The sequence below is a fragment of the Camellia sinensis genome, chromosome 2 (assembly GCF_055761805.1).
Source record: "Camellia sinensis isolate YWXY chromosome 2, ASM5576180v1, whole genome shotgun sequence".
Lineage (NCBI taxonomy): Eukaryota > Viridiplantae > Streptophyta > Magnoliopsida > Ericales > Theaceae > Camellia > Camellia sinensis.
In genome coordinates, this window is record NC_138962.1 from 226,753,660 (window position 1) to 226,778,885 (window position 25,226).

At 37.1% G+C, this 25,226-nt stretch overlaps 2 protein-coding genes and 1 long non-coding RNA gene across 6 annotated transcripts; 1 reads left to right on the forward strand and 2 right to left on the reverse strand.

The window, feature by feature from the left end:
• The first annotated feature begins 27 nt into the window (after positions 1–27).
• Positions 28–16,925, forward strand: LOC114290105 (uncharacterized). Of its 4 annotated transcripts, XR_014362743.1 has the most exons (11): positions 28–310; positions 10,416–11,323; positions 11,411–11,545; positions 12,215–13,209; positions 13,296–13,430; positions 13,945–14,585; positions 14,725–14,818; positions 14,905–14,979; positions 15,849–16,070; positions 16,223–16,363; positions 16,456–16,925. XR_014362743.1 is itself a non-coding variant. In XM_082917206.1 (10 exons), the coding sequence occupies exons 2-5, from the start codon at positions 11,189–11,191 to the stop codon at positions 14,050–14,052; spliced, it is 513 nt and encodes a 170-aa protein (XP_082773332.1). In that variant the 5' UTR covers positions 30–310; positions 10,416–11,188; the 3' UTR covers positions 14,053–14,585; positions 14,725–14,818; positions 14,905–14,979; positions 15,849–16,070; positions 16,223–16,363; positions 16,456–16,925. The 4 variants fall into 4 exon arrangements, 3 of the variants coding, with proteins under 3 accessions (XP_082773333.1, XP_082773332.1, XP_082773331.1); XM_082917206.1 differs by lacking the exon at positions 12,215–13,209 and having other exon boundaries at positions 30–310; XM_082917205.1 differs by lacking the exons at positions 28–310; positions 12,215–13,209 and adding an exon at positions 8,529–9,031.
• A 982-nt stretch (positions 16,926–17,907) lies between these two features.
• LOC114290097 (uncharacterized) lies at positions 17,908–20,497 on the reverse strand. Its single transcript, XM_028233990.2, has 2 exons — positions 19,389–20,497; positions 17,908–19,127 (listed from the first exon to the last, which is right to left on the reverse strand). Exons 1-2 carry the CDS (start codon positions 19,468–19,470, stop codon positions 18,418–18,420), a joined length of 792 nt encoding a protein of 263 aa, XP_028089791.2. The 5' UTR covers positions 19,471–20,497; the 3' UTR covers positions 17,908–18,417.
• A 3,574-nt stretch (positions 20,498–24,071) lies between these two features.
• Positions 24,072–24,816, reverse strand: LOC145820695 (uncharacterized). Its single transcript, XR_014362744.1, has 2 exons — positions 24,635–24,816; positions 24,072–24,463 (listed from the first exon to the last, which is right to left on the reverse strand). It is a non-coding gene; the product is annotated as an uncharacterized LOC145820695 (long non-coding RNA).
• Positions 24,817–25,226: the final 410 nt, after the last annotated feature.

A 25,226-nucleotide genomic window follows, 5' to 3' on the forward strand; every position in this document is an offset into this window, starting at 1 on the left:
ATTTACTACCAAATGAATGATCAAACCTCTTTCACATGAGTGTGAGGCTCACAAAAAAGTGGACTCCACGGACGTTTAGTCATTCATTTGATAAAATTTTTTTTTTGTATCTCTTGCATTACTCTATCTTGAAAATTAGAAATAGCTATGGTAGGTTGCTTAAACCCATTTCAGTTGCGAAACAAGAAACAGAGCAGCCATGGCAACATTGAGCAGCCAATTTCATATCACAAGCCATTCAACTTATCAAAATGTCAGATCAAGGCTGTCTATCTCTTGCTCGATGCAGCCACCTCAAAACAACATTAAGGTGCAATTCCATTGTCCATTGTCCATTGTCTCTCTCATTTACGCTTTCTCAAAGAATTATAGCACTCACTCATACACAGGAACACTAAGATATACATATTGTATATATTGGTTATTATTCACCAACAATATATATATATATAGATAGATAGTTATAAATGGAGCAGCCAAGGAAACTGGAAACTAAGATAAACACATTATACATATTGGTTATTATTCACTACCAAACACAAGATTCAAAACTTTGTTCCTTCACTTTCATGAAAAAATAGAGAGGTTTAGAAAAACAAAGAATGGATTGAATACAAGAAACAGAGATTTATTGGGTTTTGATGTAGATTTTTGAATTACCTTGGGGTGGGTAGATCATAGCACCCAAAGTTTCTGGAATACTGAACCGTTTTATAATTGAAAGGAGTAACTATAAAACTTCAAATATGAGCCTTTCCTTTTGAAGCTCAAAAAAGAGTTAGAGCTGAATTTCCAAACACAGCCAAAAATTTACTCCCAAGTTTTACAACTTCTAATCCTAATTATTAATACATAATTATTATTGAATCTTAACTGAATACAAAATAAATAAATAAATAAATCAATCAATCAAATACCAACCAAACAATCTAACAACTCAAAGAATAAATCCCATGCAAGAAGACCCTCGAAATATATCAAATTGATACTGAAATGAGTAAATTTATGGCCTACTGTTGGAGGGGGCTTCTCTGACCAATATATTCCTTTTGCTCTTAAGACTTTCTTTCCATATTTCTGACCTTACTGTTGGAGGGGGCTTCTCTGACCAAACCTTGACTGTGTAGTACTCACAGTGTTTTCTTGCTTGTAGCTCATAGTTTCTGAATCATTTTGATTAATCATGGACCTCTAATTCTATGTGTGTTAATTTGCCTCATACATTAATCAAGTTTTATGCATCCTAAGCAGTATATAGAATTATATGTATATAACACAAAAGTAATTGCTAATCAATGCTACAATATCACATAATCATTGAAAAACCCTGAGTTGATTATATGTTGTTTGTAAGCTTTGAGAATATAGGTTAGTTGTTTGTCTTTGGTTTTGGCACATTAAATACAATGATTATCAATCATATAGTGTGTTCATCAACAACCACATGCTAAAAATAAAATAAAATAAAATAAAACAACAAAGAATATCAATCGTCAAATAAGCACTTTTCCAGTTGAAATTTGCAATTTTTTCAGGTACCCATTAAAAAACAAAACACTGAAGATCTCAAATCCAGCAGCTAATATTGATGATACAGCGTGTTCTGGATATAACGGGTCGGACTGATCCACGCTTCCCAAACTGGAGCCTGAGGTACCAAGCCCACAGAGAGACCTGCACAAGAGTTCAACGGGGAACTGGGAGTCCCCCAGCGAACCCTCCGATGAGCAAGTTAGAAAGAGAGATGGAGTGTAGAGATAGATTAGTGATAGAAAGCTTAACCTTCTTCTTGTCTTCGACGTCTGCTTATATCCTCTGGTAATCATTTTGTTGTCCCTTCCGACCTGTCATCTTGGCCGAAAGTCTATGCTCTAACTTGCCTTGTTCATGGTGAGGCCGTTCTGTCTCGACGGGAAGGGGTTATCGCAATAAATGTTGTAAAGGACTTCATAAATGGCTGATGTGCAGTGCAATAACTTTGCAGGATCTTTGTCTGCTTATGTGGCTTGTCCTTCTCTTACCGTGTGTTTAGATGTCATTGGTTCTTAATGCCATGTTAAGCTCCAGCACGTTGGGCTTTAGTATTTGAATTATGTATTGGGCCCTAAGTGGTGGGCTATATCCTTTGTGGGCTTACCCGTATCAGTAGTCCCCCATTCCCAAGTGTAGCTTTAGTCCAACGAAGGAAATAAAGAAGGAAACAGTAGTGCAGTAGACCCAGAGTACGTTTGGTAATTCCTAAGCCCAGAATCCCTTAGTAGCTTCCAGCTTAGTTTTGATGATTTTCAGAAGAGAACGGTTGGTAACCTCAACTTGGCCATTGGCTTGGGGATGATCTGGGGAAGAGAAACATGGCTGGATTTGAAGTTCTGCACAGAATTTCCTGAACTTGGCATTGTCGAATTGTTTGCCGTTGTCGGAGACGATGGCTTGAGGGATGCCAAATCGGCACACGATCGACTGCCAGAATGAATCTGGTTGTGTTTCGCTCGGTAATTGTGGCAAGGGGTTCCGCCTCCACCCATTTAGTGAAGAAATCAATGGCGACGATTGCGAATTTGGTTTGGCCTCGGCCGGTGGACAATGGGCCAACTAGGTCGATCCCCTATTTGGCGAATGGGTAAGGACTGCAGAGTGTGATCAATTCTGTAGGAGGAGCATGAGGGATGTTGGCAAAGCGTTGGCACTTATCACATTTAAGCACGAATTCAGTGGCATCTTGATTGAGAGTAGGCCAGAAGTAATCGGTGCGAAGTATTTTGTGGGCTAGTGACCTGGCACTTGAATGATTACCACATATACCCTCATGGACTTCTCTCATCGGATAGACCGCTTGAGCAGGATTGAGGCATCGCAGGTATGGGCGTGAAAAGCCACGTTTGTACAAGAGGCCGCTAATGAGAATGTAATTGGACGACCGGGCCCTGACCTTGGCGGCCTGGTGCTTGTCGGCGGGCAATTCCCCATTTGTCAAAAATAGCAGGATAGCTGCCGCCCATGGGATAAGTTCATTTTGGAGGAAGTGGACTTGCTGCTGTGGTGGGTAAATGGTCGAGTGGGCCAGGTATTCAAGGCGAACGCCATGGCTGATGTCTGACTGGTTGGCAGAAGCTAACTAAGCCATTTCATCTGCCTTGGAGTTTTTCGTCTGAGGGATGTACTTGATGTGGAAATTATTGAAGAGACGAGCAAGAGGGAGTGCAATATCTCTGTAAGCCCGCATTGTGTCTTCCTTGGCATCGAATTCCCCCATGATTTGTCCGACAATGAGCTGGAAGTCGCTGAACACTTGGATATGGATGACACCAATGTCTCTGGCGAGGCGGAGACCTACGATCAATGCCTCATATTTAGCCTCATTATTGCTTGCATCGAACAAAAAACGGAGAGCACACTTGAAATAGCCACCTTCAGGGGTGGTAAGGATGAGACCAGCCCCACTGCCTTTCTTTGCGGGATGATCCGTCGACGTTGAGGGTCCAAGAGTGGGGGTTTTCTGCCTTAGTGTGGGATTGCAGGGGCGGGGGAGCCGTGATTGGAGTGGGATTGGTGAATTCCAGGATAAAATCGGCAACAACCTACCCTTTGATCGCCGTTAGAGATCGGTAGGAGATATCAAATTGGCTGAGCTCGACCAACCATTGCATAAGTCTGCCGGACAGTTCTGGTTATTGCATTATCTTTTTCAAAGATTGGTCAGTGAGGACCACGATGGAGTGGGCTTGGAAGTAAGGCCGGAGTCGTCTTAAGGCGCTGACCAGGGCCAAGGACATTTTTTCTAGCAATAGGTAGTTCTGTTCTGCGCCTCTGAGAGCTCGGCTAATGTAATAAACTGGCCGCTGTACTGAATCGTCCTCCCTGATGAGGGTCGCACTGACTGCGGTGCTCGATACGGCTAAATAGAGAAAAAGGGGCTCACCCGTGAGCGCCTGGGAGAGTAAGGGAGGGTTAGCCATGCACTGCTTCAATTGTTGGAAAGCCTCTTTAGACTCGGTCGTCCATTCAAAAGTTTGCCGAAGAACTTTGAAGAAGGGGAGGCACTTGTCCGTTGTGCGGGAAATGAAGCGATTGAGGGCGGCGACTCTGCCAGTAAGCCTCTGAATCTCCTTAACCGTTCTGGGTGACTGCATTTCTATCAAGGCCTTGATCTTTTCGAGGTTAGCTTCGATGCCCCGCTGACTGACCATGAAACCCAAGAACATTCCAGATCCTACGCCGAAGGCGCATTTCTCCGGGTTGAGCTTCATTTGATACTTTCGTAGGGTGCCAAGGTCTCTCACAGGTCGGCCAGATGATCAGTGAAGAGTTTGCTCTTGACTAACATGTCATCGACATATACTTCCATATTCCGGCCTATCTGATGATGAAAGACGGCGTTGACCAACCGTTGGTAAGTGGCTCCGACATTTTTCAACCCAAATGGCATCACACGATAATGGTAGGTTCCTTGGTCGGTGATGAAGGAGGTGTGTTCCTGGTTAGACGGGTGCATCAGAATTTGGTTGTACCCAGAGAAGGCATCCATGAAGCTGAGCATTTGATGACCGGCCATGGCGTCAACAAGCAGATCTATGTGAGGAAGGGGATAACTGTCTTTGGGGCAAGCTCGGTTGAGGTCGGAATAGTCGACACAGAGTCTCCATTTGCTGTTGTTTTTACGGACCAGGACCACGTTTGACAGCCATATGGGGTAGTCCACGCTTGTGATAAACTGTGCCTCAAGGAGCTTATCTATTTCAGAAGCAATAAGAGTATTGGGCTCCGGGTGAAAGATGCGCTGCTTCTGGCGGAAGTGTCCAAAATAGGGCTCAATGCTGAGACAATAGGTGATGAAGAAGGGGTCAATACCTGGCATATCGGAGTGGGTCCAGGAAAATACGTCGTTGTGCTCAATCAGGAGGGCCGTAAGGTTGGCCTTAGCCTGAGAGGATAGTTGGCTGCCGATCTTGGCAGTTTTTGTTGGGTTGGTGGGATCGATGAGGACGTCGACAAGCTCTTCCACTGGTTCCCCTCTGACCAGCTCATCTTCGTCTCTGACGTCGAGCCCGTCAATGATCATAGCCTCATTTAGCTTGACCTCTTTAAGTGAAGTGACGTAACATTCTCTGGCCTCGGTCTGCTCTCCCCTCACTGTGCCGACCCCAAGGTCGATGGGAAATTTGACGGCAAGATGGAAAGTGGATGTGATAGCTTGGAAAGCATTTAGGGCGGTGCGGCCGAGGATGATGTTGTAAGCAGAGGGACAGTCGACAACAAGGAAGGTGAGCAACTTTGTAGTCTGCCGCTGGTATTCTCTAATTGTGATAGGAAGATCGATGGAGCGGATGAAGGTCACCCGATCGCCAGTAAAACCAACCAATGGGGTTTGGAGAGGGAACAGACTTTCTTCCCCAACCTTGAGCTCGCGAAAGGCATTTAGGAAGATGATGTCTGAAGAACTGCCATTGTCAACGAGAACCCGTCTGACTTTGTAATTGGAGAGGAGGGTAGAGATAACGAGGGGGTCGTCATGGGGGTAACGGATGCCTGTGCAGTTGGCCTCCGTAAAGATGATGGGCTCTATCCACTGGATGGGCTGTTTGGAAAGGCGGTCCACTGTGGCAACTTCTTTATCCGAGCCCTGCCTTATTTTTTTGAGTTCTGCCCGCTAAGCCAAGCGGGATGGTCCTCCACAAGCAAGCCCGCCAGCAATAACTCTGATCTCTCTAACAGAGGGGGCAGGGTTACCTTGTGCCCGGGGTTGCTGTGGAGGGCGATCATGACCTTGGTTAGGTTGTGGAGGTTATCGATGAGGGGTGCGGCGGCGGTTGTTTCTGATGGGTTCAGTCTTTTGCCTCTGCTGAGAATGGGCTTCCGTGAACCGACTGAGACGTCCCTAACATATCATGCCCTCGACCTGGTCTTTGAGGTTAACACACTCCTCCGTATTATGGTCATGGTTCTGATGAAAGCGGTAGTATTTGGACGGGTCTCGACGGTTGGAAGGAGACCGTGACGATTGGGGCCATTTTAGGGGATAATCTCGTTGAATCTGGTTCAAGACTTGTTCCATAGGGGAGTTGAGGGGGGTGTATCGTTCGAACTGGCTGGGCGATCGGGATGACGCTGACCGGTCGGCTCGGGGTGGTCGGTCGGTATACTTGAGGTGTTTGGTGAGTGTATTGGGTGTTTCTGGTTTCTAAGTCTTTTCTCTTCTCTTTGGGGGTTGGGTTTTTGGCTGTAGGATCTTGTCGGGTGGTTAGGGAATCTTCGGCGTTCATGTATTTTTGGACTTTGGAAAGTAGGGTTGCCATGGAGGTCGGGGGGTTTTTGGAGAGGAAGAAAAGGAAGTCAGATGATCGTAGACCGGCCATGAAAGCCGTGAGAATGACCTTGTCATCAATTTTTGCCACCTGCAAGGCCTCGGTGTTGAAGCGGGTGACGAAGCTACGCAGCGACTCTCCCTCCATCTGACAGATGTTATGGAGTTGAGTTGCCGGACGTCGTTGGCGCTGGGCACCAATGAAGTGGCTAAGGGAGGAGTCACTCAGGCGTTGGAAGGTAGAGATAGAGTCCGTCGGTAGCTGACTAAACCACAGTCGAGCTGACCCCTTAAGTGTTACGGGGAAAGCCCGACACATGATTTCATCAGGGAATGCATGGAGAATCATGAGGGTCCTGTAGGTCTCCAAGTGATCGACTGGGTCCGTTGTACCGTCGAAAGAGTCAATCGAGGGCATTTTAAACTTAGGAGGTAGGGATTTGTCCTTGATGAAGGCAATGAATGGTGAGTTGGCTGTGGTAGATGGTTTATGCTGTATGTTCTGCATGACTCCTTGGAGCTGGAGCTTTATGGCTTGGAGTTTCGTGTCCCAGAGTGGAACATGGTCACCCCCGGAGTGTAGCGGGGGCTGGACACTACTGGCCTCTGCCTTGCGTGTGGGTGCCTGGACCGATGAAGGTGGGACCTGGGGTGGCAGGTTTATATCTGGGGGAGGGGGTCACAAGCCTTCCAAGTTGGGTGGATGGGGCTATTGGATAGTATGGCTCGGGGCTCGTTCTTGGTTGGGTGGGATATCTGGAGGTGGTGGAGGGGGCACATGAAGGTTTCTTTGGAGTAGAGCATTAATCAGGGTTTGGTTTTGCTCAGCCAGGCGGTTAATACTGTTGGTAAGCTCAGTAAAATACTACGGTGGGTTGTTTGGATTGGGAGGGTCGGCTTGGTGGTCGGCAACATTGTGGTGAGAAGCCATGGATATAGTCGTGACCACCCACCTTGGTGAGTGGCAGGAAAGGGTTATTGGGGAAGGATTTCCGGTGACAATGAGCACAACTGGCGCGCGGAGTAAAAAATGATTTCTTTTTCCACAGACGGTGCCAACTGATGATACAGCGTGTTCCAGATGGAACAGGTCGGACTGATCCACGCTTCCCAAACTGGAGCCTGAGGTACCAAGCCCACGGAGAGACCTGCACAAGAGTTCAACGGGGAGCTGGGAGTCCCCCAACGAATCCTCTGACGAGTAAGTTAGAAAGAGAGATGGAGTGTAGAGATAGATTAGTGATAGAAAGCTTAACCTTCTTCTTGTCTTCGACGTCTGCTTATATCCTCTAGTAATCATTTCGTTGTCCCTTCCAACCTGTTATCTTGGCCGAAAGTCTATGCTCTAGCTTGCCTTGTTCATGGTGAGGCCGTTCTGTCTCAATGGGGAAGGGTTATCGCAATAAATGCTGTAAGGGACTTCATTAATGGCTGATGTGCAGTGCAATAACTTTGCAGGATTTTTGTCTGCTTATGTGGCTTGTCCTTCTCTTGCCACGTGTTTAGATGTCATTGTCCTTAATGCCATGTTGAGCTCCAGCACGTTGGGTTTTAGTATTTGAATTATGTATTGGGCCCTAAGTGGTGGGCTATATCCTTTGTGGGCTTACCCGTGTCAAATATGAATTGGGAAAGAGGGGAATTTGGGGACACCTTTGTATCGACTTTCGCCGTTGCAGATCGGCTAAGAATGAGGAACTCAACTTCCACTTGAGTTCAAAGGGAAAATTGGGATTGAATCAGAGACAGATTTCTGATCAGATCGAAAAACCCAAATGCGAAACAAAAGCTTATGATATGATTTATGATTTCAAGGAATCAAACCACACACGCAAACCCAAAAATGAGGATTCTAGGTTGTTTAGGATTTTCAGACCCAGTGTATACATTCAGTATTTGAACGAGAGAGAGAGAAAGAGAAACAGAACACCACGCCGAAGAATCACCGTGGTAAAGTACCGACGGAGATCGCCACCGCTAGATTGCCACTGTCACAAATCGCCGTTGATGCAGTGAGAGGATGACAGAGAGTGAGAATTAGAATCCTAGTCATAAATAGAGCAGTGACAACATACGGGGAAATGGGTGGATACCCTTCCCAACCCGTCCACAGTGGAGGTTTTAAGAAATCCACTTATCCGACCTGATGGTTTAGGAGGAAAAAAAAAAAAAGAAAAATTCATATATTTCAATCGGATCTTCATGGATATTTAGAGGGTAAATTATTTATTGCCATCTTAAAACTGGGTTTAGCTCCAATCCATATTCTGGACCGGTCCAATTTAAGCCCGTCGACTCCAATTTATTCAACTTATAACTTTCATAAGGAAAAACAAATAGGAGACTTACCAGCTGGTCCCATAGAAACAAATTAATACCCACCAAGTCCTGTCCTATTTCAGTTTCCAATTTTACCCCTCAATGTCACACCACACGTGTAAAGCAAAGAAGATATCATGAGCTCTCCCCTGTGCGCGTGACACACACACTCCTTCTCAATTGTTCTGATTTGGAAACCATTCTGAGCCGATTTGGAAACTATTCTGAGGCGATTTGCAATTTGGAAATCGAAACAAATGAAGAGATTTTCCCTGAATCTCCCATCGTTTTCAAAGAAATCACCTCTCTTTCGATCTATATTCTGATTCCAAACAGATCTCCAGCAAATCTTCCACCGTTTCGATCTATATTCCTTGTTTAGTTTATCTTCAACAAACATGCGAATCAAACGTGAGTCATATTCATTTTCCTTTCTTCTTTTATAACTATAATTAAGTGATATTCAATTTCACAATAATCACATCTTCATGTTCATTTACTATACAATAACATATTTGCTTATTTTGCCCAATTTAGTGAGAATTTTCTATAAGAGTAATAGATTTGCTTAATTTTCTTAATTGAGTGATAAAATTTGTTGTAATGATGGATTTCCTTCCCTTCTTCTTTCATAATTATAATTGAGTTATAAAATTCGACTTGAAACTATTTTCAATGTGTATTAATTTATGATTGATATTCAACTTCATAATAATCATATCTTCATGTTCATTTGCTATACAATGATGGATTTGCTTACTTTTGCTAATTCAGTGATAAAATTTGATATATAATAACAGATTTGCTTACTTTGCCCAATTCAGTAAGAAAGTTTGCTATAAGAATGGTAGGTTTGCTTAATTTTCCTAATTTAGTGATAAAATTTGTTATAATGATAGATTTGCCTCCCTTCTTTTCTCATAACTATAATTGAGTGATACAATTCGACTTGAAGCTATTTTCAATCTGTACCATATAGTATTAATTTATAAGCAATATTCAACTTCATAATAATCACATCTTCATGTTCATTTCCTATACAATGATGGATTTGCTTACTTTTGCTAATACAGTGATAAAATTTGCTATACAATGCCAGATTTGCTTACCTTGCCCAAATTAGTGAGAAAATTTGCTATAAGAATGATAGATTTGCTTAATTTTTCTAATTAAGTGATAAAATTTGTTATAACGATGGATTTGCTTTCTTTCTTCTTTCATAACTATAATTGAGTTATAAAATTCGACTTGAAACTATTTTTAATCTGTACCATACAGTATTAATTTATGAGTGATATTCAACTTTATAATAATCATATCTTTATGTTCATTTTCTATACAATGATGCATTTGCTTACTTTTGGTAATTCAGTGATAAAATTTTCTATACAATGACAGATTTGCTTACTTTGCCTAATTGAGTGATAAAATTTGCTATACAATGACGAATTTCCTTACTTTGTCTAATTCAATGATAAAACTTGTTATAACAAAGGTAGATTTGCTTAATTTGCCTAATCGAGTGATAGAATTTATTATAATAATGGATTTGTTTACTTTGCTTAATCGAGTGATAAAATTTACTTACTTTACCTTATTGAGTGATAAATTATCAACTGTTTTCATCTTCATCATGATACTGCATGTTCTTTTAAAATTTGGAATCTAAACTTTGGTATACAATTATATATTTGCTTAATTTGCATAATAGAGTGATAAATTTTTCTTAGTTTGCCTAGTTCAATGGTAAAATTCTTCTTAATTTTCAATGTTCATGCTCAATGTTTTTATACAGATGTTCCTAGTCATCGTAAAAGATTACGTCGTCGAGAAACAAGTTTCTCAAAGAAGAAAAAGATTGAAAAAGTTGAGTTTGTTATAGAGCCAACAACACATGAAAGTGAAAATCAACTAGAAGTTAAACCTGAATCTAACATTGACAATGAGGAGCCCAAACAGGAACAACTGAAACAAGCTACAGAGCTCCACAAAGCAAGAGAGAAGAAAAAGATTGATGGAAGAAAAACTAGGATTGAACAGATACATGATAATGAAGCAAAGTATGTCTACCGTTCTAACATTCAATCTCTTATCAAATTTTTCAAGACAGCAAAACTCAAAGAGGAGCATTTGACACTATTGAGAAAGACACCTTTTTCACTTCTAGTTGATACATTGAGTCAAAACAAGGTTAAAAGAAGAGATTCAATTAAATATGATGATATGGTTGCAAAAATTTTGCAAACTTACCAAATGGATGGAACCACATTTGAAATTGGTGGGAAGAAACTGAAGTTGAAAAGAAATGAATTCAAGTTAATTTTTGGGATTGCATGTGGACAGAAGAAGATGAATCTTGCATACAGAAGAAAAAATGAGGTAGCTATGGTGCAAAGAAGGAAAATAGCCGAGAGCAGAATGACAAGTGCTTTAATCTAAAAGTTGATAACGAAACTTTTGAGAAGCAACAACAATGAAGATGTAGAAGATGTCGTTAGGCTTGTGTGCCTTTTGGTTTGTTTGCTTTTGTTGTATCCGGGTACTGGGACAACAATTGGTTGGGGGTTCATGAAATACCTCGAGAATATTGATGAAATGAAGTCTTATGATTGGTGTGGCACAGCAAAACAACATCTTACAAGATCAATAGCACGCAACATCAACCAAATTGATAGAGTGTGCGGATGTGTGATCATCTTATTGGTAAGTAAATACCTCACTTACAACTTATAAACTATAATATTACATTTACTAAATACTAATTTATAACATTTTTTTTGTCCTCAATAGTATTGGATATGTGAGCATATAAAGATTATCAAACCAAATGACAAGAATGCAATCCCAAGATTTGCAAAATGGAACATCACACATCTGGGAGAACAATTGGCAAAGTCATCCTTGTATGATCTGAAACATATTGAGGTATCCATTGATATCCTTTGTTTTGTTTAAACAAATATTAGATTTTGTTATGCAGTGATAAATTTTAACTCGACTGATAATTCTTCTTAATCTTCATGGTGTCACATTTCTGGTAGAAAATTATTTAGGCATTTTATCTGTGCTACGAAATTATTTAAGAAACAAGTTTTATCAGTGTATAACCTTTATTTCTTTAATTGAGTGATGAATTTTGCTATGCAGCGATAAAGTTTGATACGAACTAATAATTTGCATATACAAACAATTGCAACCACAATAGCGACTTATATAGATGTCACACGTGAATTGGTGCAATGAATTCCTTCCCAACTGTTGCCACATGCATCTAACCCAACCCCAATTGAGTGGTCTGTTTTGCTAGTCATTATTAGAACTCTTCACTGTATAAGCTTTGTTTCCTTAATTACGTAATAAATTTTGTCATAATTCTTCTTATTCTTCTTTGATTGTTTGAATTATTTTGTTTGCTAGCTAACAAAATGAATACAGAGGAATTATGAATATATTCAAGTTTTATCAGTGTTTCTTTGCTTAATTAAATGATAAATTTTGTCATATATCCACAAATTTTGCATGGTTTGCCTACGTCATTGATATCCTTCTTTTATATAGATGTTATGAGCTCTCTCATGACATTTTCTATGCCAGAAAGAAGATCTTTAACTGCACAAACACAAAAGCAAGAAGAGAAAGACAACAAAGAGACAAAAAAAAAAAATAGGGTAACAAAAAGGAAACAGCAACAAGAGAAACAACAAACAAACAACAACAAAGGAAGAAAAGACAAAGACAGCAAAAGGATGAACCTGAAAATCAAGCTCAAAAACAAGGAGAACAAAAAGAAAGAATAACCAAACACCAACAATAGAAACAAGCCGAAACAAGAACCAAGCCCCAACAAAACAAACAAGAACCAAAGCAGCACAAACCAAAAGGCAAGAAGAAAATAAAGGGAAGAAAAACAAGAAATGATCAAATTCATGACCGTGAAGCAAAGTATGTGTACCGCTCAAACATGCTATCCCTCATCAGATTCTTCAATGCCACGAAACTTGAAATTGAGCATTTCCAAATATTGAAAAAGACTCCATTCTTCTTTCTAGTTGACATTTTGTCAAAAAAGAAGGTGCAAAAAGTAGATTCAATGAAATATGATGATGTGGTTGCAAAAATCTTGCAAACATACCAAATGGATGGAACCACATTTCAAATTGGAGGGAAGAAGCTAAAGTTGAAAAAAAATGATTTCAAGTTAATTTTTGGGATTGCATGTGGACAAAAGAAGATGAATCTTGTATATAGAAGAAAAGATGACATAGATCTGGTAAAAAGAAGGAAAATAAGAGAGAATAGAATGACAAGTGCTTCAATCCAAAAGTTGATAACCAAACTTTTAAGAAGCAAGAAGAAGGAAGACAGAGAAGATGTTGTGAGGCTTGTGTGCCTCTTGATTTGCTTGCTGTTGTTATATCCTGGTACTGGCACTACAATTGGTTGGGGGCTCATGAAATATCTTGAGGATATTGACAAAATGAAGTCTTATGATTGGTGCGACGCAGCAAAGCAACATCTCACAAAATCAATAGAAAGAAACATCAACCAAATTGATAAAGTGTCCGGATGTGTGATGGTCGTATTGATAAGTAAATACCTCACTTATAACTTATGAACTATAATATTTACGTTTATTAAATACTTGTTTATAACAATTTTTTTTTGTCTTCAACAGTATTGGATATGCGAACACACAAGCACCATCAAACCCAATGCCAAAAATGCAATCCCAAGATTTACTAAATGGAACATCACACGTTTGGGACAGCAATTGGCAAGTTCATCCTTGCAAGATCTAAAAGATATTGTGGTATGCAATGCTAACCTTGGTTTTGTTTAAACAAATGATAGATTTTCTTATGCAGTGATAAATTTTTGTTCACACTGATAAATTTATTTAATTTGCTTAATTAAGTGACAAATTTCCCTTAGTATACCTAATTGAGTGATAAATTCTTTTACGTAGTGAATGTTTTTCTATTTGTCTACTGTGCATGAGTTTTGTTTCATATTTACTTTATTTGTGTCACTTTATATTCAACTAGAATTGATTAGATTTCTGTATTGATAAACTTATCCGTAAAAATGAATTGAATTAGACATTTTGTCTTATATTTAATTTATTTGATTACTTTTCCTAATTCAACGATAAAATTTGCTATACAATGACAGATTTGCTTACTATGCCTAGTTCAGTGATAAAATTTGCTATAACAATCATAGATTTGTTTAATTTTCCTAATTGAGTGATAAAACTTGCTATGAGAAATTTATCTCTGAAATTTGTATCATATCATTCATTTTTTTAATTTTTATCTATGTAGGAGAATAATTTGAAGCACACAGATAAAGAGAAAAAAATATACCGAATGCTGCTAGAAGAAATTGAGGATAACGATGAAGACGAAGATGAAGATGCTAATTTTCAATAACAAAATCAGACTGAAAATTCTGAAAAAGAATAACAAACATTCATTGAAGACAAATCCAAACATGAAACATGAGAACCAATTCCACACAAAATATGCCCTGAAAAGAAAATGAAAACAGTACCCTTTGAATCACAAAAGAGTGAGGGAAACAAAGTTGACAAAGAGGCTGAAGTGGATCCAAATCTGGTAGAAGTACTTGTTTTTTAGTAGATAGAAGATGGCATGCTCAAAATGGAAAGGGACATCCTTCAAACTGCAAATGATAACATGCAGCAGCAACTCAAGAAGTTGAAAAAAGAAATGCAAGATCAGCACAAAAGCACAAAAAATCAAATGCAAAGAAAAGATGAAGAAATCAAAATACTCCATGAGAGAATTGCAACATTGGCTGAGGCAAACAAGTACTCAGAAGAAAAACACACACAAGAGCAGCCTGCAATGAAGAAATTGAAAATTTCAAATGAAATTTTCAATATCCTACCAGAAAAATCAAGGCAAAATCCCATTGCACATTAGGCGAATACAAAGAAAAAGTAACAGTCTTCTCTCTTGACTCATGTAGTTCACTTTTGTCGACTGTTTATCAGTAACTCATATTCAATTTATAAGTAACAAGTATTCCAAAAATATTAATAAATTTATTATTCCAACACTAATAACCTTTTTTTTCAGGGATGAGCTAGTATGGCAAGGATCTGACCATCCAACCTATGTCTACTTAAATGACATTGACAAAATATTGAAGGGTCAAGATTTGGCAGGCATTGTAAGTTGAATTTGTAACTCATTAAAATAACATTATAGTGTTTGATTTATATTAATTCCTTATTTTGTTTTTTGTTTTCAACATAGGTAAGAGACGCATATACAGAACACTTGCTTGCACAAAAACAAGGAACATCATTCATATTCATTTCAAGTTGCCATGTAAGTAACTAGTTTGCTTTACTGAGGAACAACACTTGTTTTGTTTTTTATCAGCATATAACCTCTGTTTGCTTAACTGAGTAACTAGTTTCAAACATATGACATTACCTTCCCTCTTCAATTGGCCCTGTTTCCTAATTCAAAGCTTGACATATGAAACAAAAAGTCAAGCAAACCAAACCAGAATTTCTAACTCAAATTTTGTAATCACTGTTGTATATTTTGACATTGTTATTGTGGCGCCACAGTATGAGTAAATCCCAGTCTTTGATTACAAATTTTGGGCACTTTTTTGGGTTTTCGAAACTACTACATATGATATTAAGAACTTCAACAAATATTGAGATGTGTTGAAATTGAAATAGCTGGATTATATGCTATAATGTTGCAGGATATAGTTCACTTTCATTTTGTTAGTGGTGAAGCCTCATAGAGCTCTTGTTTGATGTAATTTATTAAATAATGGAAATCTTTCATTACAACTATGGAATGGAGAGAATCATGATATATATATATATATATTAGTAGATGTGCACACTCACATGAGTGTACTTGAAATAAGCAGTATGGATATATAGCCTGTTCAGATCATCTATGAATATTTACAGAATGAAAGAGAAGAATAGTATAGATATATTGGGGGATATAAAGATCCATTTCACATGGAGGAGAAAAAAAGGCCTCAAGACACCAATAAATGTGTTCCCTTTTATATGTAGTATAGATGAATTTTGCAATGCGGTGATGAATTTTGATATGGATTGATAAAATTTTGATCACAGTGACAAAAAGTTTCATACTCACTACCTATTTAATTCGAAAAAAGCTTAAAGTTAAATTAACATTATTTTTTTATTTATATTTGTTAGCACTTGTTGACAACAAAAGATAAGGAAGCAAGAAAGAGAATGCTGAACAAAATGATGCGTGAAGCCATGAAAGCAAGATACCTTCTCTTCCCAATCCACCAAAATTTTCACTGGACAATATTTGTCCTTGACATTGAAGAAGGTTCATGGAAATTCTACAATTCCATCAGACCAAGGGGAGCAATGGCTAAAGATCCACACTTCAATGCCGCAAATGAAGTGGTAAAAATGTTTTCACTATCAAACTTACCATTAATCCAATACATCAATCCTGATCCATGCTCTATTATACATCAAATATTTATACAGTAACATATTTATCATTCTTTAAATACATGGTTTCTCATTAATTGTTTCAACTGACTTTCTAATAGAACAATTATACAAATGTATATGTTGCAAAGAGAGATTATTGACAAGTACATAAAGGATGAGAAGCCAACTCTCATCCACCTTGATAAATTTCAACAGGAGACAGAGAGCGTCATCAACAACCCATAACAAGAAGACACGTTGTAAGTTTATCAATAACAAAACACTGTTATTAAAAAAAAAAAAAAGCAACAAAACCAAATTATAATATTTTGTTTTCAAAATGTTTTTGTAGGCTTGATTGTGGAATTATTGTTTGCTATATCATGAGGCAATATGTTTCCAAAAACAACATAATGCCTACTTTTTCCAAGGAAGAATGCAATCAATTGAGAGCCAATATGTTAACTATCTTCTTGACTGACCAACAAGTTGCTCAACAACAAATACCTGAGGAAAACATTGATGACTTGCCTCTGCAATAATCAACAGATCTGGAAGAGAAGAAAACAAAAGGAAATACTGATTCATTTGGTTGTTAGAATGTCAATACTGTATACATTTTGCTTGTTTGTTTGTTTGTTACAGTGTTACCAGTATTTTGATGATTTTGGTTCTTACTTTCCTCTAATGAATATTACAATGCTTAGTTGTTACAATGTCAAAGTTATGGACAGTGCTTGGTTGTTACAATGTCAAAGTTATGGACAATGCTTAATTGTTACAATGTCAAATTTGCTTCAATGAAACATTCAGTCTTTTTTAGCCATATCGTTACCAGATCTGGCTTTTGATATCAGTTTTGTTATCCAAATTTCATTCAAAATATTGATTCTAATATGAATATTTGTGTTGAATTTAAAGGTTAATAACAGGTTTGGAGTCACTATACTGATAAATTTATTTTTTATAGTGTTTTGTTTACACTGATAAATTTATCACTGATTCAACAAATTTATCACTGTGAACACTGATAAATTTACCACTGTTCAAACAAAAAAACCAGCAACTCTCTCTCTCTCTCTCCCTCTCTCATTCTTTTTCCCCAATTCAAGTAAACAAAACACTATAAAAAATAATTAAAAAATTTACCGAATTGAAAATTAAAACACAAGTACTATTACATTGTTCAAATTGGAAATTAAAATACTGTTACAATTTGTAGATATTCCCAAGTTTGAGAATGAATGTAAGAACATGCCATCCTTGGTGATTTCTGAATAATCAAAACCATTTGATATTTCAGTTAAACAACTCAAACATCCAAAGCTTGCTTCTGAGTGACCACAAAACAGTATGCAGACCGAGAACTTTTTGCTAAACCAGATAAACATGGTAGTTGATCTAAAATTTTTTACTTTTTAAAGCAGTTAACACAGCAGATATGCAATTATGTATTCTAGAGATTTGATCTACACCTTTGTATTGTGAAAATTTTTCTTGGAAAAACTAGATAACTCCAAACAATGATAAATTTATCACTGTAGAAAAGAACATTTGCTTGAATATGACAGTGATAAATTTATCAATCACTGACATAAATGTAATAAACCATCAACTTTTCCCACACAATCAGTGATAAATTTATCATTCTTGAAAATAAAAAAATTCAAGAACCACATTAATGGTAAATTTATCATTCTTACAAAAAAATAATCCACCAACTTGTCAAAACCAACCAGTGATAAATTTGTCACTGTATGAAACACCAAAAACAGCAACTACATTTAACCCAAATCAAATAATATAAATTTGTGAAACTTAATCCTGTAAAAATATCAGCAAAAAATATAATTTATGTTCAACAAATTCCTCAATCATTCAATGCAAGTATCAAAATGATACATCTTTCAAAAAATACTCAATCATTCAATGCAAGTAACACCTCTCAACTCTCAACAAAGTAATTCAATTAAAATCAATACAACTAAAGCAAAACTTCTTTACATGTCTTCCGATTATGAGTTTCCATCTTTCCACACCTACTGCACCTAATTCTCTTGATTTTGCCTTTAGAAAGTATTCTCTCTGTTCTTGGATGTCCAACTGGTCTCTTACAAAGAGGAGGTAAAACAACGTCATCATCAACAACTATATTTGGCTTCCACATACTAGGAACTGGATAGATAGAATGTGAATAAAAATCACAATAACTACTAATACGATAGTAATCATCAAGAAAACAATTCAAATCCTTCACACTCCTCTTTATAGCACAAAAACCATGTTTGCAAGGAAAAGAATCAATTTCCAACAATCAACAAGAACAAGAACGTTTTCCAATATCAACCATAACTGAATGATCTAATTGGATTTCATAAATGTCATCGTTGCATTTCTTAACTATCCATGCTTTTGTATCATTAAAAGCTTCTTCTAACTTTTTCTCTGCAAAAAGACAAACAATACGATTCCACTTATTCCTAACTTCTCTCCTTCTTGAAAATTGCTCCATTAGTTTCACCCGTATAGCATCAACAAGACTAGCTGAAAACAAATGGCGTTCATCCGTAATCCATGAATTAAAAGATTCCGCAGCATTTGTGCACATTTCACCATACTTCTTGCCTTGAAAATAAGCATTACACCAACACTCATTAGGCAAATCCTCAAGAAACTTCTCAATACTACGACCACAACGACCCTTAAATTCTTCAAATAGCTCATTAAACAACTCAATAGTAGGAGCATATGCACATCTACTAAAAAGAGTGAGCAAATACTCTTTAAATTCACAACTCTTCACTGACAAATAAGTCTTCAAGTTTGTCTTCAAATGCATTAGACAAAAAGAATAAGAAGAAAACGGAAAGACCTCAGCTAAAGCTTTCAGCAAACCTCCATGCCAATCAGTAACAAACGCAATATCCCTCCCTGGAGTCAAAATAACAAATAACTTTGACAATAACCAATGCCAATTGTCATAACTTTCACTATCGACAATAGCAAAACATAACGGATATAAACCTACAAACAAAATATATATACACGTTATCAATAACAAATAACAAAAAATTACACAAAGAAAATCAAAACACAAAGTATATAACATATAGCACCAGCCATAGATAAATTTATCACTATATAAATATAAAAATTTAACAAAAGTATACAACATAAATTTATCACTAATAGATTGACCATACTCAATAATCAACACTCTCCAGTAACAAAAATGATAGAATTATCACTGTTTTAATAATAATAACAAATAGACATAGAATATACCTTGGTTACCATCTTTTGCCGTAGCAACCAATAAACAGCCTTTGTGTCTTCCTTTCAAGAAAGTTCCATCAAGCATCAACATAGGCTGACAATACTTGAAACCATGAATACATGCCTCAAAAGCAAAAAACAAGCATTTGAAATGTCTTCATTTACTATCAATATCAAATTTCATATAAAAAACACTCCTTGGATTGCAAGCATTAGCAGCATCAACATACCAACAAAGATCGTCAAATGATGATGAATAGTCACCAAAAATAAGACCCCTTTCTTTTTCAACACCCATCCAAGCTCGCCGATAAGAAACTTCTGTTCCATAATAGTCCTTGAAATCACAAACTACCTCACTAACCGATGTCAAAGCCTTATTACGAATATCACTTGAAATTAGCCCACCAATCATGCTTGAAGTTATCCTAGCATGTTTAATTGTACGAAAAGAAGATCCACAAGTATGAACATCATCAAATTGTTTAATAACAAAAGCTTTAGTATAATTTTCCACTCTAGCATGCACGCTCCATAAACATCCCAAATCAGCCCTTCTCTTACAATGAACAGTGACACAATCCTTATCATTCTTAACAAAATCAAAATTAAAACCGGAATGAATAGAATACTTTGACAACGCATCTCGAAATTCAACAACTCCTTGAGCAAACCTTTGTCCCACTCCTTTCATACAATTAACCCACCCATCAGAGAGCAAAGGTTTCTGTTGATTTGAATAAAATGAAGGCAAAAAATCAGTTTTACAAACAACACTACTACTACTACTGCTACTACTGCTACTACTAGCTTCACCATCACAAATCATATAACATTCACCCAAAGAACAACACTTTACAAAAACATCAATACGATGAATATCACAAGAAAGTGCCAGTCCAACCATAACCTCCAAATCCTTTTCACTTTGTAGACCGCAGCAAGAATGTCCAGGCATTGAATGCGATATATTCAAGAACTACCAACTAGCTCACTCCACTTTGCACACAATTTATATACTAAATCCTTGAAATTAAATCCATCATTATACTTGATAACCAATGTCACACCTCTAAACTTGTACATAAGAAACAAACAATTCTCCATCACTATAAATCCTACAACAAACAACAATTATATTTCAGCAAACAACTTAAACACCCTAAAACAAAATCAAATACAGTGATAAAATTATCAACCAACTCAAACACATCCAAAAACCAACACTGATAACTTTAACAGTTAACACCACCAAAGACCAAGAATAGTGAATAAGGCTTACACTTATTAGACATGGAACTCGATTTGAATCTTACCATTACATTATGCAACCTTTTTATCTCCTATTCCCATACTCACTGATAAATTTATCACTGTTGAAAAAGTTAATCCAATAACACCCCCAAAATACACAGTGATAAAATTATCACTGTATAAAATAACAAACTAACACCTGTGTTCAATCAACACAATTTCGTAACCAAAAAAAATAAAAATTTAAAATTCAATCAACATATACATATCTCAAAGCTTTCAATATCATGATCAAAACACAAATTCAATCACAACAGAAACAACAGAATAACAATAATATCACCACAAAATCAAAATCACCAACTCAAACTAAAAAGAACCAAAACATTGAAATTGAAATCAAAATCAAACATACCAGTCGACCTAACTCCACAACATCGCAAATCAGAAAATGTAACTATACACCAAACGCGAAATCGCAAATAGGAAGATTCACCAAGCACGCAATCACAAATCGCAAAGATACACCAAGCGCGAAATCAGAAATCACGAAGCTCCACAATAATACAGTAGCAAATCGTGAAGTTCCACAAAAATCCAAATCACAAACACAATATTTTGATAGAAAATTCAAACAGAAACGTGCCAAAACAAGGGAAGGGTAAAATGGTACAAAAAAAAAGGGCTCAGGACTTGTTGGTGCACAAGAGCAAAACTCAGGACTAAGAGGGAAATACGTGTAAAAGGTAGGACCGGCCAATAAAAAACCCAAAACAAATTGATATGATAATCTTCCTGTATTTTTTTTAGTATAAAGTTTTTTTCAAAAAAAAACACACATATATAGTTTTATAAAGGAAAAATAATATATATATATATATATTACAATCCACAGAAAGAAGATAAAAAAAAAAAAAAAAAAGAAAAACGGTACTCAGAACAATAAGGGACAATTCATTCACTAAGCGAATCTCTTAACTTTCAATTGTAATGATTTGAATCTCAATAAGAGCCAATTTCAATCTCTTAGTTCGTAATGATTAAATCTTCTAAAACAAATCACGTTTTGCATTGGAATTGAAATCAATTTGTTGAGGTATTATGCTGTCTCTTGGCAATGTTTGAAATATATTTCATTCACAATTTACTTATCTTTATTTAAATTCATAATCCAAATACAAATTAAAATTTACTTGAAATATTGTTCCATGCTTATCAATAAATGCTCATACAATTCCACAATTAGGGAAAGAATAATGCTATATATACGGGCCTCGTTTGGGAGCAGACCAATTTAGTAACTTTTTGATTATTTGGCTAAAACATGAGCTAAAAAAAATAGTATATTTGGAATGATTTTTTGACTTTTTACGAAAAGATGTGACAAAAGTAGAAAGAAAAGAGAATCTTTAAATTTTTTATATAGATTATTGATTTTTTGATTTTTTTAGTGATTTTTTGACTTTTTGGCTAAAAAAGTCACTTGCCAAAATATATTAATTAGTATACTAACCAATAATGTGACTTAATTTTAGAAATTTTAGGTATTTGTAATTTGTATAATAAGTGCAATCTATAATAATGACATTACACTAGTTGGTACATTAGTGTGTATATTAAGAATTTGGGGATGCTGTTGCGCGGGATACGCAGCAGCATCTGCTGTGCGGCAAAATGGGTCCATTTCAGGACCCATTTTGATAATCTGAACCGTTCACACTTTAGAATACATCAAATAGAACATACCTGCAAAAAATCAAGTTAATCGGATATCGTTTATCTATTCATCCACTCACATTTGTATTCATTTTAATACTTTAAATCACAATTATTATTTATTTTTGTAGATAGAAATGTGAGTGAATGAATGGGTAAAGGATATCCACTTAATTTGATTTTTTACAAGTATGTTCTACTTAATGTATTCTAAAATGTGAATGGTTCGGATTATCAAAATAGGCCCCTAAATGAGCCTATTTCGCCACATAACAAATGCTGTTGCGCACCCCGCGCAGTAGCATCTCCAATCCCGTACATTAATTGGTGTATGTAACACCACCGTTAAGAAAAAATCTCTATACCCTAAAACTAAACTCATAAACTTTATACTCACGTTTTTTTTTATTTTTTTTTGGATCAAAGAATTACAAGCAAAGCAGAAACAAAAAAACAAAAGGCTAAGACAGTCTAAGAAACAACTCAAGAGCATGTGGTGGATTTGCAACCCAGTTAGGAGGTAGACAGCCAAGGAGGGAAGCTTGGGCCTCCCAGTGAGAAGCTTTGTTAGCAGATCTTGGCCTTCACCTGAACGAGAAGATTGCTGGAGCTGCTAGCCTCTTGACGTCTTTGAAAATTGCTCCACACTCCCATGGCAGGACAGATTCAAAGACACAAGTTTTTTTTTTTTGTTACAGGAAAATCCTCCCTACCCTCCCGCAGGTCCAAGGCAGCGCCCCTTGCAGAGATCACCAGAGTGTCCTGTTATCCGTTCCAGTGTCCTGTTATCCGTTTCAAGCGAGGAGACTATAACCTGAGAACTTGTCCCGACCTCCCAAGACAAGCTCTGCTTAAGTCAAGACTCACAGAGCAGGGGAACATTGAACCCACACCAAGTGCTGATTAGACAACTTGAGGTCCAACCTCTTAACCAACAATGCTTCGCCTAGGAAATGTTCTCAAGAGAGAGGGGAATTGAACATGTGACCTTGGGGCTTAAACCCCAAGCTTTAACCACAATGCCACCCACCCTTGGGTTAGAGACACACAAGTTAATCAGTCTTGTTGTCCCCTTCAATCTCGACTGAGTTGAGGTTACAAGCAAGTGCAAATTGACATGCACTACTGCATGCAAAAGCTTCACCCTGCAACAAAGAAGAGACCTTCCAGCTCCTGCTGAGGCCATCAATCAACTTACCCCTTTCATCCCTCACTATATGAATGAATCTCAACCTTCCATTTTATATTCTGGATAAATTTCTGGCATTTTTTCCCAGAATTCATGACTTCATTTCTTTGTTGTTAAAAAGTTGCCCTGTGCTTTATAGGCACAAAACTAGGATGTTTTTTTTTTTAGATGTTTCTCAAAACTAGGATGTTGCATTCTAACCAAAGTGCCAATGCCTCAACTTTCGTGATTTTTCTAGGATAATAACATGTTGGAAAGTTTTGATTTCCACTTTAATCAATTACTAATGCCACACTAATCAATTATCAAGAAATAGACTTTAATCATACAAGCTTAGCAGTGAGAACATACAAATGAGCCTATTTGCATCAATTTACTCGAAAAATTACCATCAATTGCAATTTAATTTTTCCACGTTAGGTGGATAATGAATTAGTGGAGAGTCAAAGGACTACAAAAACAAACCAAGCTATAAACCAAGATAAGATACTCTAATTGGACTTGTGTTCAACTCATTAAAAACTCATTTAAGATTGAAAGAAACTAAGCTTTGAAACATGTTTTGAAACTAATTAGGTTTTCAATCCATCCATGTCGTTCACATTTGACTCTCATTGGTTTTACATTGAATATCTAACAAACAGATAAACCTAGACATGGTCCAACACCTAATATGATAAAGAGAGTTGCATAATGATGAGGCAAATAAAACCGTACCATCACTCTCTGTTTGGTCATGTCAATAAAATATTGCAAGTCAGACACAATGGAGAGAGAAGAACAAACAAGAATACAAACATTTATGAGAAAGGAAGCTTCATAGGAAGCTAAAACATTGGACAAAATAACCAAATTATCCCCTACGCTTACGTCTGGCCCAGCAGGCAACATCCACAACCCCACCTCCAACACACTTTCCTGGAAACTGTTAGAGAGAGAGAATAAAATCTCACAACACATCACAGGTATATATAAAAATTGTGGAAAGAACATAGTAGTAGACATTAGGTAATGTGTTATATACCACATTCAATCCACAAACCAGCTAACAGAATGGAAACTAAGGCTACAGCATGCGAGTACGAAGATTTGTTACCAGTGATGGCAGAGAAGCTAGATGGAGACACCTTTGTGTCAGAACTCTGCAGAGGCTTTCGGCTCCTAGCAGACTGTGCAACCTGTTTGATTACACCAGAGAGTCTGAGGAAGAACTCGGCGCTCCTGGGCATGGAGGGGATGAGCAAAGAAGATTCAGAAGAGATGGTGAGAGAAGGAGACCTAGACAGAGACGGAGCACTCAATGAGAGAGAATTCTGCATCTTGATGGTGAGGCTCAGCCCCGGGATGATGCAAGATGCAGAAACATGGCTCGAGAAAGCATTTGATCGAGAGTTGGGACAATCCTCTGCTTAAGTTCCAATGGTAAAGACAATGGATTATGTAATCCTATATATTTGTTCACAACTACATGTATACTCAAGGACTGATCTAAATGATGAAACTCATGCATGCCTATTGCCTAAGGGATTTTACAGAGCATTTTGATTTGTGCATTCATGAAATTTTCTGTCAAAACTCAATATTTTAACTCCACAACAATATCAAAAATGAAAATAATAATAATAATAATAAAAAGCACCCTGATTCAACCCAACATGCAACCCAGTAAATGACTAGTCAACACTATT

What these genes read in the sequence shown, in the direction of transcription:
- LOC114290097 (XM_028233990.2), bottom strand. Translation starts at nt 19,470, where the DNA reads ATGTTGATGCTTGATGGAACTTTCTTGAAAGGAAGACACAAAGGCTGT. An exon ending in GGCAAAAGATGGTAACCAAG is followed by an intron (nt 19,128 to 19,388) that starts GTATATTCTATG and finishes TTTTGTTTGTAG; the next exon opens with GTTTATATCCGTTATGTTTT.